The 20,007-nt window shown below is 32.3% G+C and overlaps 4 protein-coding genes across 5 annotated transcripts; 3 read left to right on the plus strand and 1 right to left on the minus strand.

The window, feature by feature from the left end:
- The first annotated feature begins 12 nt into the window (after positions 1-12).
- Positions 13-1,975, plus strand: LOC128189853 (uncharacterized). The gene is made up of 5 exons (XM_052861627.1): positions 13-80; positions 200-275; positions 677-849; positions 1,117-1,192; positions 1,309-1,975. The coding sequence occupies exons 2-5, from the start codon at positions 209-211 to the stop codon at positions 1,563-1,565; spliced, it is 573 nt and encodes a 190-aa protein (XP_052717587.1). The 5' UTR covers positions 13-80; positions 200-208; the 3' UTR covers positions 1,566-1,975.
- Positions 1,976-2,222: 247 nt separating this feature from the next.
- On the plus strand, positions 2,223-7,092 carry LOC128189467 (uncharacterized). 2 transcript variants are annotated; one of them, XM_052861091.1, is made up of 4 exons: positions 2,223-2,533; positions 2,744-2,928; positions 3,342-3,432; positions 5,074-7,092. In XM_052861091.1, the coding sequence occupies exons 1-4, from the start codon at positions 2,470-2,472 to the stop codon at positions 5,118-5,120; spliced, it is 387 nt and encodes a 128-aa protein (XP_052717051.1). In that variant the 5' UTR covers positions 2,223-2,469; the 3' UTR covers positions 5,121-7,092. The 2 variants fall into 2 exon arrangements, with proteins under 2 accessions (XP_052717051.1, XP_052717053.1); XM_052861093.1 differs by having other exon boundaries at positions 2,225-2,533; positions 2,747-2,928.
- A 150-nt stretch (positions 7,093-7,242) lies between these two features.
- LOC128190108 (uncharacterized) lies at positions 7,243-9,105 on the minus strand. Its single transcript, XM_052862019.1, has 2 exons — positions 8,079-9,105; positions 7,243-7,906 (listed from the first exon to the last, which is right to left on the minus strand). Exons 1-2 carry the CDS (start codon positions 8,497-8,499, stop codon positions 7,350-7,352), a joined length of 978 nt encoding a protein of 325 aa, XP_052717979.1. The 5' UTR covers positions 8,500-9,105; the 3' UTR covers positions 7,243-7,349.
- A 241-nt stretch (positions 9,106-9,346) lies between these two features.
- LOC128187887 (uncharacterized) lies at positions 9,347-20,007 on the plus strand. The gene is made up of 4 exons (XM_052858539.1): positions 9,347-9,693; positions 13,657-13,838; positions 13,918-13,990; positions 19,147-20,007. The coding sequence occupies exons 1-4, from the start codon at positions 9,636-9,638 to the stop codon at positions 19,227-19,229; spliced, it is 396 nt and encodes a 131-aa protein (XP_052714499.1). The 5' UTR covers positions 9,347-9,635; the 3' UTR covers positions 19,230-20,007.

A 20,007-nucleotide genomic window follows, 5' to 3' on the forward strand; every position in this document is an offset into this window, starting at 1 on the left:
TATTTGTCGAACCAAGGCATAGTCAAAGCTATTGAATTTCAAACACTTGGATTCTGTCGGCATTGATACAAGTTATTGTTGTACGTATGATGATGCTTTTATTTTAAATCAATATGGTAGCTGTAAGTGTATTAACTTAATGATTTCTAAAATATGTTTGTTTAACTAGCATGTATCGAAAGTAGAGTCGATTTTTCAGTCTGGTGCCATGAAGAAAATGCTGCACATTTCCACTTATCTGGACTTTTTTCTGTTGATTTTATGCAGTCCGTCTGGTAAGCATAGAAAACGTTTTAGCACAGTTTTGTATGTTTAAATTTTAATTTTCTTTTACAAATAGATGTCAATTTATATATACCTATGTTAAAAGTGCAAGCAGTCAAAATGGCTAGGTTAAAGACCTTGGAAGGATTCAATCAATGTTGCATATTTTAGTTATTGAGCATATACTTAGATTTTTCTTATAAAAGAGAAATATGTTTGAATTATAATATCAATTCTGAGTATAATACATGAAAATATATCATGTTTTAACATAATTCTTTACCAAAGATTAATTGCATTTTATCCATCTCATCAAATTGATTTTACTCTACAAAATAGCAGCGAAACAGTTATTATGAAATCATTTGTGTTGTTGAGTGGTTTCACACTTGATCTATGTTCACAATTGCAGTTGACTGCTGGGATGTTTACGAGTCCTCTCTTGACTTTCACGGTTTGTCTGTCCGTAAAAATGACCTGTGGTCTGTGGTCACCGCTGATGACATGGGAATGTGTGCCAAGACGTGTAAACTGAACAAAGACTGTTTGTCATTCACTTACAACTGGATAACCAGGAATTGCCGGGTATCTATTGATCGTCTCTCTTATCCTCTACTCATTACCAAAGTTTTACTACATTTTCCCTATGAATTAATAATGCTTTACCATGGAAATAACTAAATAACTACTGGTAGACATGTGCTAACGTCATACAAGTATAAACTGAATTTAGACTGCTAACAGAAAATGATACGAATTATTCGTACAAATCACAATAAAAATTATTCATGGTAAAACTTTAAACTTTGAATTAATGCTGGTTAACGATGATGTCTTTTGGTTTAAATGCAGGGCCATCCTGAGATTTTCGACCGTCAAACAGGATCTTTCGACGAAGATTTAGGATCACAGTATTACTACAGCATAAGTAGGTTTAAGTCAAAAGAAGTTCAATTAACATTTTTATTATATACAAGTCCCTTTGACCCGTAAGCAATCATTTTCATCGAACATATGATTATTGATTACAATCGTGTCATTCAGCGTACAGTCCAACACCGCCAACAACACCCATACCATCCACCACAACGACAAAGAAAGGAGGGGGTCCTCAAAAAGAGGCTCGTGGCGGCGAACAAGTTACTCAGGAAACCACTTCTACCATTGGTGGCGGACAGGTCACCCAAGAAACCACTACTACCACTGTTGGCGGCCAGGTTACCCTGGAAACCACTACCACCGGTGGAGGATATGTCACCCAAGAAACCACTACCACTAGTGGCGGACAGGTCACTCCATGATGAATTAAATAATCCTATTTTGAAACAAACATAAAATGATATATTTGAATTACCTGTCTCAGCTTTTGTTTATAAGAGAGTGTGTCAAAACATTATAGTGAATAAATCACCAAGCAAAACGCTTTCTCGTTATTCAAGGTATTTAACTTATTGTTATTTACTTGTATATCACTATGTACATTATTACTATCAATAAGAGGGATTAAAAGAATAGCAAATACTTTGAAATGGCATATTGCTTCATCAGAAGTGTATTTTGAAGATAAACAAGAGAATAGGGGTATTTTAGAATAAAGAGACTTGAAAAACAGTTGTCTCAGCATTTGATTGCTTAGGATATTTAGGAGTAATATTGAATCGTTAGCAGTAATACTGATCTTTAAACGAATTTTGATGACATCATAATCAACACAAATAATTATCACAAAAATAAATATAGCAGTATGAATAAAGGGTTTGATACCTTGTGAATGGATTTATTTGATATACTAATAAGGAAAAATACTTTATTTGACATCAAAACAACAAATCTCTCTCTCTCTCTCTCTCTCTCTCTCTCTCTCTCTCTCTCTCTCTCTCTCTCTCTTTCTCTCTGGATACATCATCCCAATCCCACTTGGTGTTTGAAGAAAAAAAATTAATTAAAAGGAAAAATAAAAGGTTTGTTTGATAAAGGATAATCATTTCCGAGACAAGGAAAATCTATGCAATGATTACTTTTATTTGTAAATCTTGTAAACAGTTTTAAATAATGCATCGATATAAGCAAACAATTCTTTGACATAAGTTGTATGCAACTATAAATTGTTAATATCTCTATGTATACATGTGTAAACGGAAACTAAAATAATTAGTGCAAAAGAACGATAGGCCTTTGAATTGAGTCATAAGATTCTCAGTGTTCATGGGAGTTACAATGAATCTCTGGATTTGGATTTCTTTCTCCTTTTTTATCTCGTACGCCAATGGTAATTCAAGTTAAAAGTTTTCCTATTCCCTTTTGAGCATTTTTTATCATTGGTATTTTTTTTCTTAAAAATAAACAAAATAACAACAACAAAACAGAAAGCCACAAAATAAACCCCGAAATTCAGCAGATTAAGTCTTAAATATATCGTTTTAAATGCAATATCATAAATATATAAACATTGTATTAATTTCACCATTCGTTGGGTGAGTAGTTTTTGCTAGAGACGTGTTCGAATCCTCTGAAGAGCTGGTAGGCCGCGGAGTTACAGAGTCATCGCTGAACACCTGGGTTGCTCCAAAATATGCAGAAAATGTGGGAGAGTGTGCGAAACTGTGTCATCTAGAGCCCGACTGTTTATCCTTTACGATTAATCTGGACCTAAATCAGTGCACGGTAGGTACATCTGCAATAACAATTCTAAATAAAAGTTTGTCGTCATGATAATAATACATTTATGTTCATCTGAAATATTTTGGAATGGGCTCGATAAACTTCTGTGTGACGAGAGAGAGAGAGAGAGAGAGAGAGAGAGAGAGAGAGAGAGAGAGGGGACTACATGTATTTTTATAATTTTTTTTAATGAATATATATGTACATGTACTGGAATGTGTAGGCTTTCCAAATCTTTTATTTGAAAAAAAAATGTATATAAATAGCCTGTAACTATTTTTGAAAATGTAAATAAAAGGAGATTATTGCCCAAACTACAATTGAAAAATTATTGGTTAGTATGATAAATAATTTAATTATGAATAAAGCAAAGTGTTAACAGTTGTATAACAATATTTATATTTTGTATTCTTTAGGGACACATTTTAATATTGGATAAACATGACCCTAATCTGGAGGACGTTATTGGAGCTCAGTATTTTTATAAACCTCGCCCGCCCGTGACTAGTAAGTTTTTTTTACACAACCACGAAACTAGATAAGGCGGAGTCAAGGAAATCTGAAATTTAATATAAACTATATTCAAATTATAGACCTCAGTTTAAATTAGTGATATTCTATTGATATTCTTAGAAAATTAATTGATGGTCTTTTTGATAAGATGTAATTTCAATGATACGAGAGAGAGGGAGAATGCTACAAAGTTCAGAATTAAACTGCGGGGTTAAATACTAGTGACATATCACCTTTGATTATTAATTTCATTATTTTTTTTGATTTTACTTAAAATGGTGTTCTATAATACTTTGAGCATTTACTCCAAATATGACCCAATAGATTTAAATTCTCTCTTCCATTTATCTAAGCTTTACTTGGGCATATGGTGACGATTTATTAGGTTGCGGAGTTTTGATCAGAACAAATTATAACAATCTCAAAAAATTGTGAGAGTTTTGTATGTTTGACGGCGGGTGGGGAGATACATGTATGAACATGTATGAACGTCATTGAAACAAAGGCCATAAGCTAACACTTGACAGGTACTCTATTTTAATAGTTCTCTCTCATTACAAACTGCACACAGTATAACTTAATCATTCTCCTAAACAACTCTTAACAGAAGCCCTTTCATCCATTTAATATTACCTTAATCGTCATTATCAATATCATAAATCAAAGAACATAAAGCAAAAATATCCGTGCTCATTTGATGTATATTGAAAACGTATTCATGATATAGACTGGCATTATTACAAACTGGATAGTCACATTGAGACACTATAATGAGTTTAATTTAATTTAATCGTAAATTTAAAAAATCGTGCGAGGGTCAGCTATTTAACACTCAACTAAGCTTAGCTGTTGTAAAGTAACGCTTTTAAAATAACTCCCGCAACAATTGAGGGGATTGGCTACAGTTGCTAACAACCTTTTCCGCTCAGCATCTTTACATAGCGGCACTCTCGAAGTATTTAGAAAACGTCTGAAGAGAAGAATATGTTATGTTTAAACATATCAGATGTAAACTCAAAATGACCAAATGGCATGATGCACATTCTACGTTCTCTTTCAAATTTGAACTACATTTTTGTGCGGAGAACGATTTTAACGGTTGTTGATTTAACATCGTAACCATAACCTGACCATTGTTTATGCAATGAGTCTTGCTAAACGGGTTAAGGGAGAAATATATATTTATTCAGAGTGTTATCTATAATGTTCATTTATTGAAATTTTGTCGTTCTTAATGCGCACAGTCAATAAATTTCGGATATTATACTTATATTCGGTATCAAAAAGGGAAAAATAGTAACACCTCACTTTTATCTCACAACCTATTAAAAGTTGTGTCACACTGTGTTGAATTTATCGAGTTAACTCACCGTTTTTTATAGTAGTGGAGACGTTGACGATGTACAGAAAGGTATTACCGTTTCTATTTTTGTGAAACGATTTCAGTCGTATTTTCTTCTCGTTATAAAATGTTGTCCAAGGTAACTACGTTTACTTTCCATATCCAAGGCACATAAAATCGAATGCTGAAATATTACGATCAAAATACTTTTATTAAATTTGCAGGCAAAAGACCATTTCATTTTTTTCCATATTTTTAAAATAATAATTTCTTTTTTTTTTCTTCACACTTAGCTACACCCATTACCACAAAGAGATCGAAAGGATGGAAAGGTCGTTAACCACTTCTTTGCAGCAACGGTGAAAAACTTGCAAGCGTCTCATTTTTACAGGATTTTTTATTTAATTCTGATTAGAAATAAATACATAAACGGAAAATTTTATCAGGAACTCCGAACAGCACATGGATAAAATTCAAACTGCGGCTTCAAGCTGGCTAGACGGTGAAAAAATACTTTAATTTTTAAAAATATGATATTTTGGCTATAATTATTCTTTTTCACATCGATACACTCCTTGATTCATATACTAGTACTATCAATTGCCACAATACGAAAATTGTTTACCATAACCAATGTATATAAAATATATACCAATTAGATGATTATTTAGTGAAACAAATTACATGTAGAAAACAACCAATAGATTTTTAAATATGCATGCTTTTCTACGTAGCAAAATCAACAATACTGGCAGTTATAGTACGCATCATGGCTAACCTTACATTTGCACATTATGATTAAATCTAAGTTTATATTAATTACATGTATATACTCTATGTAAAAGAATTGATTTTTTATAGACCATAATAGCACGACATGGAATCAATTTTTTTAAAAGAACAATTTTGTCTAAACTTGATCAATATAAAAAGGGGCACTTTTATTCGGTCCATTCAACAATGGTTCAAAACTATATTTTTAAAAGATAACATAAATAACAGACTTCCTACTGAATTAACGTGAAATTTACGTAACATTTATATTTATGTGAATTGAAATTCATATGATAATTACAATCCCAATTGTACTTCTCAAATTATAAAATTGCCACTTTAAGTGTTGTATATAATAGTTATTGAAATTTTTTTTATTGTACTGCTTTACTTTTTACTCAGTAAATCACATTCACTCCGTAAAGAATATAGTTTTAATATATTTATTTATTTACATGATATGACTTTATTATATTTTTTCGTATTCGTATTTTTCTGTAAATAAAATCTTTGATAGTGAATGTATGTATTTATTGATAATCTATATATGCTGTTAGATTGAAAGATGGTTGTACATAATGATTGTGTATATTTATTCTCTGTGAAAATTGTCAGGTGGGTTGGCACCTGTAAAATTGATTTTTGTTTATTGTAAAATTGATTTTGTCTGTACCGCTAATTCTATGTTGAGACTAATTAGTATTCTTGAAGTTCTCGATCATGTTTACTTTGTATTTTCTTTACATTTATATAAGTATTTGAACTTGATCAAGCTAAATCATGGATTTATTGATTCCACAATTTTCAAATATCAAGTTTTTTTAATATATAAAATCAATAATCTGCTATTAAGCTTTTTATAGTAAAAAACAATCAAAAGTACGACTACAAAACCAACTGGTTTTTTCTTTAAATATGTTTTATACGTCAATCAATTCGTATATGAAATACCATTATGCTCATGGAAATTTCATCTATCTGTGAATAAAATACCATAAGTTCCTCAGCTTTGCAAGGATAACAACTATGAATTTTCAGTCTCCCTCTTGTATCGAGAACGACTTCTTTAAAAACTGAAAGAATATCAAGAAGAAGTATAGATTTACCTTTTTCCACTATTTTATGTAAACTTAACTCAAATAAAGGATTTGAAAGCAAAACCGCAACTTTTGTTTATTTTAATCAGATGTTAACTATCTATATAAAAAAGCTTTGAAGTGTTTAGTTGACAAAACGTCCGGTAGAACCAGACCTAGTTCAAACTTTAATATCATGTAACCTATCCTCTACTTGCTGCTAGAAATTGTAATATACAGTTAATAGAAATCTCCCATACACTACTCAAATTTAAGAAAGTTGATAATAAAATGGAGAATTTGATGATTTCCTGTATCCTCATACTTATTTTTTTCTCTCATATTTTCTGAAACCCCAAGTTTTCTAACAAGCAAGTTTGGGCTCATGAACGTATAAGGTTTGGGTAATTTTATTTTTATTCTGTGCATGATTAGCATTCATCAAATGTATTTAAGCCAAAACGATGCTTCTGAACATGTACCATAGTTCACCATTTTTTCTATTGTTTTAACTATGGGTTATCTACACCATAACTCATAGGCGGAGCTTGGATATATATAGACTGGCAGATCGTTTGCATACGACACACAGAAACAAAATTGATGTAAAACAGTTTTAATATTAAAGCAACAAACTGAAACCAATTAAAAATTTGAGGTTAAGTTTTAGCATTAAAAAAGAAACAGTTATTCACACAACAATCCACGTTGACAGAAACTTAGGAACTTGAATTTTGGTTTATAAAATAAACATTACAGTCTTGAAAAAAATGACTCGCTGAACTTGTTAAGGGATTACACTGCTGGTTTTTCTCGATTTTGACTAGCTTTTCCGGCGGCTCTTCCTTATTTTCTAGTTGGGGCTCTAACAAATTTGAAATGTCCTTCAACATTTCTGACGACGGGCGTTTGTATTTTCTCACACTTTCCACCGAACGATGGCCCGTCCTTTCCATAATTTCTTGTTCGGGGACGCCTGCTTGATATAGTGTTGTCGCAAGTGTGCGCTTTCCTGAATGGTTGGTATAATATCCCGGAATTCCTGCTTCTGAAAACATGGTTTTCATAATAGAAGATAGTTTATTAAGACCGATCGGCTGCTGGATAAACCGCAGTTCATTGTCCGGACCATTTTCCAGAGGTCGGCGGTAAAACGCTGGGATTTCACCACAGTTGCGACAGATCTCGATGTAATCTTTGTACATGTTGTATAACTTCAAGTTCTGGAAATGGTGCACTATTTCTTTGGCTTCCACGTGGCGTTGCGCTAGCCCTCCTATAAAAATACAAGTGTATTAATTATAACCGTATTCAAAGACCCTTTAAATCTACTTCATCCCCCCTCCCCGTGAAGGACTCGAGAAGGGGGTTGGTTGAAGTGGAGTATTTAAGTTTCAGCAATATTTATGAACAGCCTACAAAATACTACTAAAAAGTAAAAATCTTACCTTTGTATGTCTTGCTTGATCTCCCTTTAAATTTAACAAAGTGTCCATGTTGATCAACTCCAAGCTCTATCTGGTCGATCTCCATCCCTCTATGTTCATCGACGCCACGGAGGCCAAACAGATTACAGTTATAGAAGAACATCGTATTCAGAAGCGATTTTCCGGTCCCATTGCCTAGCAAACCTTTTTCCAAGAGTTTGTTTTCAGTTTCGGCGCTTATCGGTTCTGCTTGTTTGGGCCGAATTCCCACTCCTGCCGCTGTCAATTCGCTCATTCGGGTGCTCAGAATTCGACGAAATTCATAATACTTCGATCGAGTCTTTTTCATCAAGGAAATTCTCGTGAATGCCACATTCCCGGAAGTATCTAAGTAATCCGACACACAGCTTGTAAAGTGATTTTGGAGGGTACGGCTGGCCATCCTTTCTGCGGGCTTCGACGACAGATTTACTCAACCATTTGTTAATTTCTGCTGGTTCGGTCAAATTCTCGAGCTCGGGAAATTCACAACCTGTACTGTATATGCGGGCGGATCGCCATTCCTTGAACGTTTTCACGCTCCAGCTTGTATTTTTTCGTGTATTTTTACTCTCGGTGGATATAATTAGGTTATCAATATCACTGTCATCACAAAACTTCCCAAATCTATCGTTCAGATTCAATTGTTCTAGAACATTTTCGGCGGTAACGGGTTCCTGTGTTAAACTAAAGTCATACAGTTCTGCAGTTTGTGTCAAAGATAATTCAGTAATACCGTTAAAAACGTCGTCTTGGTCCTCTAGACTAAGAGCTGGCCTATCTGCGACAGTGTGTTGTCGTCTATAGATGTATCCCATTCACTATTTTCTATCTCGAGAAAATCGACGTTCATTTCAACCATCTTTCTCTGTAGACTGCAAGTGCGCAAATGAGGACAAAAAAAGAAAGTCCAATTCGCGCGTGTTCATATGTCATGTGACAAGCCATATTAGGATAGGATTTCTGATCAGCATCACGCCATTCGTATCTATTTTTGTCACCTTTAGAAATCAAGGGAAAGGGCGAGGCGATCCGATAGTTTAGCTTGCCAAATTAGATATTTCATGCAACTATGGTGCATGTGACTTGCCGTATTAGTTTTTTATTGGTTTTTCTTCAGATAACCTATAGAGAGGTTAAGAGGTCACTCGAAGGCTGCGCCTTCTCGTGACCTCTTAACCTCTCTAAAGGTTATCTGAAGAAAACCAATAAAAACTAATACGGTAACTACTACTTAATCATCAAATATAAAAGTAGCTTTAGTTAAAATGGATTTTAACCCTATTATTGTTTCATAATATTTAATCGACCATCTTTGCACGAACATTTTAGCTAGGGTGTTTAAAGAGCAAATACATTTGATCACAGAAAGGCCACTCTTTCTTGTTTATTCTTCTTTAAAACTAAAAGGCAGGCTTGCATATAACCCTTTGTTTTTGAATACTTAAGCTTTTGATGAATCAATATGCTGTCATATAAATAAGGAGAAACAACTGCATAAAGAAAAGGATAAACTACAGGTTGACTACGGTGTACAAAATGTTCCTCCATAGTCCATTCATGTTGGTTTTGTTGGGGATCTTACTTGATCCGACTGGTGAGCTATACAAACTATATAAACAGGTTTCACTGAGATTTGTATAATTATGATTTAAGAATAGCAGACTCTTTTAAAAAATTTCCTTTTCAATTTGTTGAAATTGTCTTAAATTCTTGTTTAAACAAAGTAAGTACATATTCTCAAATGTATTGTTTTATCTTTATTCTAATGTTTTGAAATATTATTTTATCTAATTTAAATTATTTAAATTAAATATCTAGAAATTTTATGCCAAATATTTGCATATTTTCTCATCTTATTGTTAAAATCGAGTGTTTGCGGTATGTCGACTTTACAAAGCTTTAATAAACATCAAATTAATCTGATTTTAACTTTCAATAGAATAAACATTAAAATAATATGTTTCTCAATTATTTATTCTCTCCTCATTTTCAAACATTCAATCCACATTGAATTTTAGAAATATCCACACTTAAATATTTGAAAGTATTAATGTAAATTCTCTTGGTTTTAAAGAAGTATAATTTTTTTAATTTATGTTTTGTAAGAAAACCATGCTTATAATTTGTCTTTTACAGACTCAAATGTATTGTTCACATAAGCATTTTATATCAAACGGCCTTTAATTGATACTATTAATAATATTATTTGATGAATTATTTTCAAAATGATGATAAAAGCATCCTCTGTCGAAAAAGGTTTGATTAATATACGTACCACTGATTTAAAAGTTTTAATCAAAAATGAGCTTCCTTTGATTCTTTTTCTCTTTACTAATGTCATTTTTTACATATTTATGTATGTACTATGGTCTCCTGTAAAACACTCACTTGTTTACTTTACTATGTTTAATTTGTATAATCTTATGAGCTGCAAAGCTTAAAGGGGCATGGTCACGATTTTGGTCAAATTCTATTTTTCTGTTTTTATTATTTACAATGCTTAAGATATACATTTCTAATGATCAAATGTAATTTGAGAGTCAGTCATTAGTTTATAAGCAAGTACATAGTTCGCAATTTTTTGTTATGTAAACAAGGCTCGTGCCCTAGTTTTGTTTACATAGGTTCAATATACCATTAAAAAAAATTTCAAGCTGATTTGTCTATCTTCTTATTCATCCTAAGCATAAATAAACATTTAAGGTCTAAAATTGAACTTTTCACTTCCACATTCAAATTGTAAACAAAAGCATAGTTTACATAGTAAAGAAATGTGAGCTCTGTAACTCGGTTGAAACTCAACGAATGACGCTCAAATTTTGGTTGCAATTATTAAAAATGCCTCACTTAAGCATTGTTAACATTAAATTCGAAAAAAAAAATTTGACCAAAATCGTGACCATGCCTCTTTAAAGAAATGAAGAATAAATGAATGAACAGTATCTCAAGATATACTTTCGACAATTATCTTTAATTTACTGTCTGTATAATTAGAAAAATAATGTCAATTACGATTTCTTTCACTCTTGTTTTTCCTTCATTTATTGTTTACGTATCAACAACTTTCAGCAGTCATTTATCATGAGTGACTATTAATGTTTTACTATTACCAATTAAGTAAACTTTTAAAAATCTCAAAGAAAGGGGATTCATTATGATATGATTAAATAATAATTAGCATTTTACATTTAAATTTGACTGCAAGTTCTCCATGCATTGATACTTCAACTAAATATATGGCTACCTTCATTTCCTGACCTCATTTGATGGCGTAGTATTTATACTGAAGGCAGATTTTGGGTAGATCACAAGTATGAAGTATTATATAAATAGTGCCTGTTTGGGAGGGTAACAGTTGAAATTGACAACTGTTATCCTCCCAAACAGGCACTATTTATTTTGTTATACTGAATGTCTTTTTTAAAATTTCTAAGAAAATTTTACTGCTTTTATATAGGAATAACGTGAATTCTACAGCGAACCGTACGCGCATAATTTTCGCGCATGTAACATTTTTTAATGTTACCCGTTGCCAAGTGCGTTGCTAACGCTGAGGGTAATAGTAAATATTATTAACTGCGTCTTAACCAATCAGATTTCAGTATTTAACATGAAAGTATAACAAAACTAAATACTAAACTCTCAATAGTATGTAAGTTAATTAACACCCCTGCGAATGTTATTCATTCAATATTTTATTCCCCTTTTCAGAGAGTACATGGAATGTATGTTATTGAACAAAATCAAACATGCGTATTATACAACAATTATGAAATATTTATAAAGAGATACAAAAATATATATATATACATGTTTTAACAAGTGTGAAAATGTGAATATTATAATTGAAAGGTGAAATATATCGTGCTAAATAAATTCAATGAGGTGGTTACAGAAAAAAAAAAAAAAAAAAAAAAAAAAAATTACAACGATAGTAATAAAAATATATATATATGTACAGGACTACTGTGTATCATTGACTGTTCTTTTATATAATGCAAATACCTTAATAAGATAGTTTCCACATAAAAGTATGAGTTCTTTTTCATTTTGTTCCGATAATGGGGTGGCTGGGATTTTACCCAATAGATATGAGTACAGTTCCTCCTCGTCAAGAGCGCAAAGTTCAGCACAAATGCCCAGATCGAAGTTAATTATATCACTCCAGAAAATGTCCCTGTTTGTGGAGAAGTACGCGCAACTACAAGCAACATGCTTAAAAATGTCTGTGTATTGAGTGTTGCATAGTTGACAGGTGCTTATATTTCTTGTAGGGGTAATAGTCCAGAGTTTTGTTATAACTTTGATTATATTACTTTGTTGTGCCGACCACGCAAATTTCCAGATTCTTGGTAAGCCCGTTCCATTATGGAGTATAATAAATCTTGTAAAGTCCGAATCATGAATTGTTCGATTAGTCCATTGGTGACTTTCGTAACGGAAGATTTCCGACTTTATCATTTTTTTCCATTCGGTTTTGCTCGGGAAGATACCTGTTTCCAAATAAGAAGTAAGCGAATGTTATTGTCATTCAAATTTTAGACAACGTGGTTTTATTTGACCCTTTCAGTTTCGCAGTAAAAATCGTACCTCGTGTATATAGTCTATTTCACAGTATCTAGGTTCTTGTAGTCAAATAAAAAATCTCGAGATTTATAGATTTTAAACTTTATCTCCATTAATTGGTGAATAATATGTGTTCTAGAAATAAATGAGACTACACAAAAATTAGTTTTTGTCTGCTGCAACAGCAACAACAACTAACATGCTTAAAAGAGATCCCTCCTGAGGATTAATTTTCGATCCGCGCCTGACCTAGTAATAACATCAATAGTGAAACAGACTATACCATTTTATGCAGATTGTTCCTTGGAAATGGCTTGATTTATTAAGTTTTAATGCAAAACAGACACCCGTTATTTTTTTTAGAACATGGTATTGTACACCACAACCATCAAACATGGCTATGATTTTTTTAAGCAACCCAATGTTTATATTTTCAACCACTCTACACGTGGTTGAACATGAACGATAACTCTGTTCTGAATATTATCGTTTAATATAAATAACTGCTAGATGGTGAAATAAGACATACATCTTAAAAGCTTTTCCCGTTTTAACATAAATCAAAGTAGGATATGATATGAAAAACGACCAGTACTTACGTATTTTGAGAATATTATCCGAACACTTATACTTCCGCTCGAAATTTCACAGGAACTGAACAAATCTCGGTGAAGTCTCGTGAACTTTCATTCGAGCACCTCTGAATTTATTACGTACTTAGCAACGATAAAGAAAACATTCCGAACACATTCGCAGGGGTGATTAAGATAGATTATAATCGATACTATTTTAGTTGTGTAGAGACGACATCTTTCAACTATAACCATTTTGTGAAAGGATATGTGAACCATTTCAACAAACAATTATACATGTAGTTGAATAAATACCGAATTCATCACCTACCGCTTCAGACATTTGTTAAATGGCATTCTAAAACGTATACAGAGACATATGTATTTGTATGATAAGTGATGTATTTATTTCAATACAGTAGGCGGAATGTTGCATTTCTCGTCATCCCCTGAATACGTAGGGCTTTCCGTGATGACAAATAACGGCACTGACGACGTTTTGTTTGACGAAAGAATGGCTGATCTTGGAGAATGTGCTAAAGAGTGTACAGCCTTCTCCTGTCTGTCGTTTACATATAACTGGATCTCGGGAAACTGTCAGGTATTACTCTCTCTCTCTCTCTTTTTTTTTTCTCTCTCTCTCATATTATGTTAACATAAATGTAATGAATATATTGTAGGGTTATTCTGAAATCTACAGCACAATTGAACCGTTTCGTGAAGACCATGGTTCACAGTATTATCAAAGCAACTGTGAGTTTTATTTCGATGTATATACACCATACGAACTTAGAAATTAGTACCTTTTCAATCAATGTAAAACGTCATGGGTCAAATAATATATATGTAGCTAAGATCGGCATCGTCTATCATGGTGTAAGCTTCATGTCAATTGTTCATGTTCAATCCTCTCTGCGCCGTCAGGTGCTTGAGGCATCTACAAGGGATTTCCACCTGGCTCGGTCTGCAGCTACTCCAGGTGCTGTCTCAATGGTCAGGCCTCTGCTTTCAAGGTCTTTCAGGGCAGTTCTTCGCCAAGTCTCCTTTGGCCGGTGTAATGAAGAATAATGACCCCCGTCGAATAATGACCGGGGGTCATTTTTCGACGTAGAATAATGACCCCCCTAGCTGAAGAATAATTGGATTTTTCTGAAGAAAAAAGACTCAGGGGTTATTTTTCTTCATGTTAAACGTGAAGAAAAATGACCCCCATAGAAAAATGACCCCCCCCCGTAAACATGAATAGAAATTGGTTTCTCCGTATCCAAGATAAGACTTTGAAATTTCTTAATTTTTCACTCTGTTCAACTGATTTTGTTATAAACACCGAACTTTTAAATAAATCGATGTATATAGTTTTTCATATCCGTAGCAAGCACACACAAAACACTCTTACATTGCCACAAATTGATTGTTAACAGTTACGTCACTTCTCTCGTCGACATACGGCGGGAAATGACGCAAATTAAGAAACATTCATACACAATGAGGATATTGTGTGATAATTAACGAACAATAATCATGAAAGAATAATTGTTGTAATAATTTGTTAAGCAATATTCATTGGTGAATGAATTGTCAATCGAAGAATGATACATGTATATATTTAAATGGAAAAAGACAAGGGAGGCAGGTAACGTAGGAATTAGGAATATGAATACTTCTTATTTACACTTCTGGGGGATAGTATTTCTTTAAAAAATCAGTTTACGTTAGTTTTGTTTCCTTGTACATAGTACATCAACATCGATATTCTAAACATTTGTTGTAATGTTGTATCTGTGATCAGGAATAGACTTTATTCTTTTAAAGCAAATGTGTGAAGAGTATCTGACTATAGTACATCTTAAATAGATAATAAACATTGTTCGATTATAATAAGAAGAGATTGTTTCTAAAAGCGTTGATAAGGGGTTCGGGCCCATGTTAGGGGTTTATATCCTCTGATTTTGATCACACATTCTTTATTGTATCCAAAGTTATCAATACTCATACAAACTATTGATGCATTACTCATCTTGATATTAACTAAAGTATGCCAATGATAAAGTAAAATATATTTTCTGTACGAGTACTCTCAGTACTTTGACGATTTTCCTTGTTGGCCGTTCACCTCTACTGGTGTAATGGCTGCTGTCAGTGCCTACTACAAATGTAACTTCAGCTTGGTTGTAATGCCTAACAGTGGAGTAAACCTTTCATAATATTGGTTTCATCATTAAATCTGGGTGATGCACTTTCATACCCAGCAGTTTGTAATAGTGGAAATCCTCAATGCAAGTATAATTCATGAACAATATGAAGAATATAGAAGATGCGACGGCGAAGCGCGAAGATGCGAAGACGAAAGTGCTAAGTTGCGAAGGCGAAGAAGTGATACTACTATCGCTCATTCGCCTTCGCAACTTTGCACTCTCGCCTTCAAATCTTCGCGCTTTCGCCTTTTTAGCTCACCGAGGCATGAATGCTGAATCTGAGCCATAGGTTTATGATTCTTGATGAGGTTTAGGTTTTTGGAACAGGACACATGTTTTATAGATGAAAGCTTGCATAGCTGATTTTTACTATGTTATAAATGAAACGCGGAGGTTGATTCAGATGCAGAGCCTGATCTCCATAGTCAAGGATGCTCAAGAAATCTCCTACCTCACTCAAACCTGCTTGATAGATAGATGTGGTTGTTGTTAAACGATATAACATGATTCCTATAATATAGTATTGTATGATATGAAACACGATTGTTTAATATGATACAATATAATACCATGTTTTATTGTAAAACGTTAGATGATACGATATGATATTGTATCAATTTTTTTTATATTTTATGATATGATTTTGTATCATGATCTGGTTATGTATAGTATTGTATATTATGATACAATATTGTATAATATTATATTGTATTATTAAATTATTATTTAATCACATGATACTATAATATTGGACATTGCAATATATAATATTGTATCCTATGATATAATATTATATATACTATGATATTGTATCATACAGAATTGTATAATATGGTATTGGTTCCTGTAATATGGAATAATATCACATGAAATTGTATATATGATATTGTAATATTATAAAAATATCGTATCATACGATTTTGCATAATATGATATTGGTTTATATGATATATTATCATATAACATTAAATTGTATTTTATGATGTTGTAATATATATTACTGTATCATATGATACATTATGTATACTAAATTTATATTATATAATAATATTTTACTTTATCTCATGATATTGTATCATTTGATATGATACAATGTTGTATCAAATCATATTGTGTCATATCATAAATATCATGTTATGTATCAAATATGATACAGTATCATACAATACAATATTATACTATATTATACAATATAATATGATATGTTTTAACGCTATGATGTATTTGCAATATGAAATTGTTTCATTTAATACTATATTGTAATATGTTTTATGATATTGTATTATTTGATCAAATACAATAATGTATAACACAATACAATGTCATATCAAACGTTACAATATCATATCTCACATTTTTTTTTACAGTATTTTATGGTATTATATGATATATATATTGTAAGTATGATAGGATGTAATTTTAATTTTACATTATTGTATTGATAAAAATATGAACATATGATTATCATACAATTTTTTAACAGATGATGTACGATATTGTGTCAAAACAGAATCCATGAATATCCAAGATCATAAAGAATGGTTTTCATATAATATGATAAAGGTGGTCTCATAAAGGTGATGCCTCATAAAGGTGATGCCTCGTCTCGGTGAGCTTTATAATCTGTGATTACCTATGTTTTATAATTGCTGAATGCAATCAAAAAAGGCGAAGGCGAAAGTGTGAAGATGCGAAGACCAGAGTGCGAAGTTGTGAAGGAGCGATAGTAGTATCGCTCCTTCGCTTTCGCACCTTTACACTTTAGGCATCACATCTTCGCGCTTCGTCGTCGCATCTTTTATCGGAACACCATAGATGTAATATGTAAATGTAATTGTTAAAGGGAAATGGTCACGATTTTGGTCAAATTCTATTTTTCTGTTGGCATTATTTACAATGCTTTAGGAAAGCATTTCTCTTAATCAAATGGAATTTGAGGGTCAGTTGTAATGTTATAAGCAAGATACAGGGCTCACAATTCTTTGTCATGTAAACAAGGCTCGTGCCCTGTTGTTGTTTACATAGGTCAAATATACCAGTAAAAATCTTTTTCAAGTTGATTTTTCGATATTCTTATTCATTTGAGGCATAAATAAACAGTTTCTTACGTTTAACACATTCATTAGGTCTAAAATTGGAATTTTCACTTCAACATTCAATATGTAAACAAAAGTTTTGTTAATATAGCAAAGAATTGCAAGCTCTGTAACTTGCTTATAACTCAACGAATGACACTCAAATTTTGGTTGCCTATTAAAAATGCCTTACTGAAGCATTGTGAACATTAAAATCTGAAAAATAATTTTTGACTAAAATCGTGACCATGCCCCTTTAAGATGACAACCATACCCCGATGCAATACGTCAATATCTTGTTATAACGGAAGGATTTTAATTTCTAAGATTTAACCCTTCTTTCATCTTAAGTTTATTTGAATATGAATTATAATTTCTGTTACTTTCTGTAAACTGCAGCAGTAAAAATTACAATAGTGTAAAGACTATTTCACAAATAATAAAAAAAATATACTGAAAACGTTAATCTACAAGGGGGTCATTATTCTACAGGGGCATTATTTCTTCATGTGGAGTGTGCTCATTTTTATGAAAATGACACTTATTCTTCAGGCAAAGGGGTCATTTTTCTAGGTAGAATAATGACCGGGGGGTCATTTTTCTGCGTAGAATAATGACCGGGGGGTCATTATTCTACGTAAAAAAATGACCCCCGGTCATTATTCTACGGGGGTCATTATTCTTCATTACACCGGCCTCTATTCCTTTATGTAAATCAGTTTCAAAAAAGTTCTCGATTTGTCAATCTCGTCTTTGTCGCGTCTGTAGTCTTTGTATATCAAGATCAGATCACAACCAAAATTCCAAAGACCATTATCTTTTTTTATTAGCTGAAAAGCATAGGAACAGTGCAAAAGTGCTCTGACCAGATCTCATAAAGTTTGGGTGTGCTGCTATAGATAGCTGATATATACTGAAATCAGTCGGTATGTACAAGTACACTGCATTGAAACGTGATCACATTACGTCATAGAACGTTTCTAGTCAGAAGTTGAGTAAGATGGTTATGTTCATAGCTCGTCCTTCTTGTTTAAGACAAGTGCAGAACAAATTAGTCTCCCACCAATTTCGGAAACTGTAGCATTGTTTACATTCAAATATAATGGTTAATACACACACAGACTGTAGAAGGTTGATTCGACATCTTCTCTGTTTATATGGTGTTTTAGACCGTTTTATTTCATTGTCTCATCAGAATGGATTTTGGACGATATCTTGACATATGAGGTATTTGCACATTATCTGTTTCATAGTTGTCCTTCTTTCTGTCACAATAAACCTATTGTTGTCTCAGTTAAGCTCATCTCACAAGTTCTTCATTGGACAATTCATTATCTGATTTGAGAATACAAAGATATGCCCAACGGGTTTCAACATATCCTGGGGGAAACATATTTATATCAAAGCATATCGTCGTTTTAATGATAAAGGAAAATCCGTCATCTTCAATGTGCAATAGGAGTAACCAAATCAACCTGCTTCAAGTCAAATTTTCCCTATTACGTATATCTTCTATTTTTTAAGGAGAAAAATAAAACAATTTTTTAAAGAAGAATATTAAAGAAATTTAACAAATAATGAAAGTGATTTCAAGCTACGACTCCCACATACAATGTAGTATGTTTCTTCTTTTATACAGTTTACGCCGCACCTACCAGCACCACTGAAGAGTCAGAATGGGGGAAGTGGATGGACAAAATTCAAGATAAAACGGCCTTTTAAAAGTGAAATTAAAATTTAAATACACTAATTATGCATATTCCACATCTTGAATACTTTATTCAAGATAATAAGGAAGTGTTGTCTTGTAAGATTAAGTCTTTTCCGGCGATATAACCTTTTTTATTAAAAAAAATCCGAATAGAACAATAATTAGGGTTTTGGAGGTTTTGTTTTGAACAATGTAGAATGCACTTTTTCATGAACAAAACTTAAATCAACAATTTTGTTATAACCATAATATTCCCTTTTACCAAATTGTTCAAACCTGACATCCATGTGATTTTGTACTAATATGCCATGATTAAAACATAGAGGAAATATTCTGAACAAAGTTTAATTTTTATTGTAATCGTACAAAATAATACCATTCTCTATCGTTTTCTGTACAAAATGATGAATGTGCAAGCATTTCGAACGATGCCTTTGTGCATGCTTTTTCATGACGCAGTGTGGACTAATAGGACCAATGCAAAAACAAACTTTGTTAATCTAAACATGCTTCATTGTCTTGACAAGTGTTCCTTTGTTCAATATATAGTTTATTTAGATCACTAACACATCATCACACCATCGATTTTACGTATTATTGCACTATAGACCGTTTTGAGCATAAAAAAAAGCGTCCGATAGTTTCTAACATGCACGTTTATCTTTTTGATCCTATTTAAAAGTTTTAGAATGTAAACATAATGTTTTTGGGGATTTCATATTGTATTCTGTACATAATTAGCATTCATTACCATTATGTATTCAAAGCAGAACAACACTTTTGAGACGA

The sequence above is a fragment of the Crassostrea angulata genome, chromosome 6 (assembly GCF_025612915.1).
Source record: "Crassostrea angulata isolate pt1a10 chromosome 6, ASM2561291v2, whole genome shotgun sequence".
Taxonomy (NCBI): domain Eukaryota; kingdom Metazoa; phylum Mollusca; class Bivalvia; order Ostreida; family Ostreidae; genus Magallana; species Magallana angulata.

Excerpts from the sequence above, each read along its gene's own strand:
- LOC128189853 (XM_052861627.1), top strand. The coding sequence starts at position 209 with ATGAAGAAAATGCTGCACATTTCCACTTATCTGGACTTTTTTCTGTTG. Across the intron at positions 276-676 it reads GATTTTATGCAGTCCGTCTG|TTGACTGCTGGGATGTTTAC; the intron begins GTAAGCATAGAA and ends TCACAATTGCAG. Across the intron at positions 1,193-1,308 it reads ACAGTATTACTACAGCATAA|CGTACAGTCCAACACCGCCA; the intron begins GTAGGTTTAAGT and ends CGTGTCATTCAG.
- LOC128190108 (XM_052862019.1), bottom strand. The coding sequence starts at position 8,499 with ATGGCCAGCCGTACCCTCCAAAATCACTTTACAAGCTGTGTGTCGGAT. Across the intron at positions 7,907-8,078 it reads ATCAAGCAAGACATACAAAG|GAGGGCTAGCGCAACGCCAC; the intron begins GTAAGATTTTTA and ends GTATTTTTATAG.
- LOC128187887 (XM_052858539.1), top strand. The coding sequence starts at position 9,636 with ATGTTCCTCCATAGTCCATTCATGTTGGTTTTGTTGGGGATCTTACTT. Across the intron at positions 13,839-13,917 it reads GGATCTCGGGAAACTGTCAG|GGTTATTCTGAAATCTACAG; the intron begins GTATTACTCTCT and ends AATATATTGTAG. Across the intron at positions 13,991-19,146 it reads ACAGTATTATCAAAGCAACT|TTTACGCCGCACCTACCAGC; the intron begins GTGAGTTTTATT and ends TCTTTTATACAG.
- LOC128189467 (XM_052861091.1), top strand. The coding sequence starts at position 2,470 with ATGGGAGTTACAATGAATCTCTGGATTTGGATTTCTTTCTCCTTTTTT. Across the intron at positions 2,534-2,743 it reads TTTTATCTCGTACGCCAATG|TAGTTTTTGCTAGAGACGTG; the intron begins GTAATTCAAGTT and ends TCGTTGGGTGAG. Across the intron at positions 3,433-5,073 it reads ACCTCGCCCGCCCGTGACTA|CTACACCCATTACCACAAAG; the intron begins GTAAGTTTTTTT and ends CTTCACACTTAG.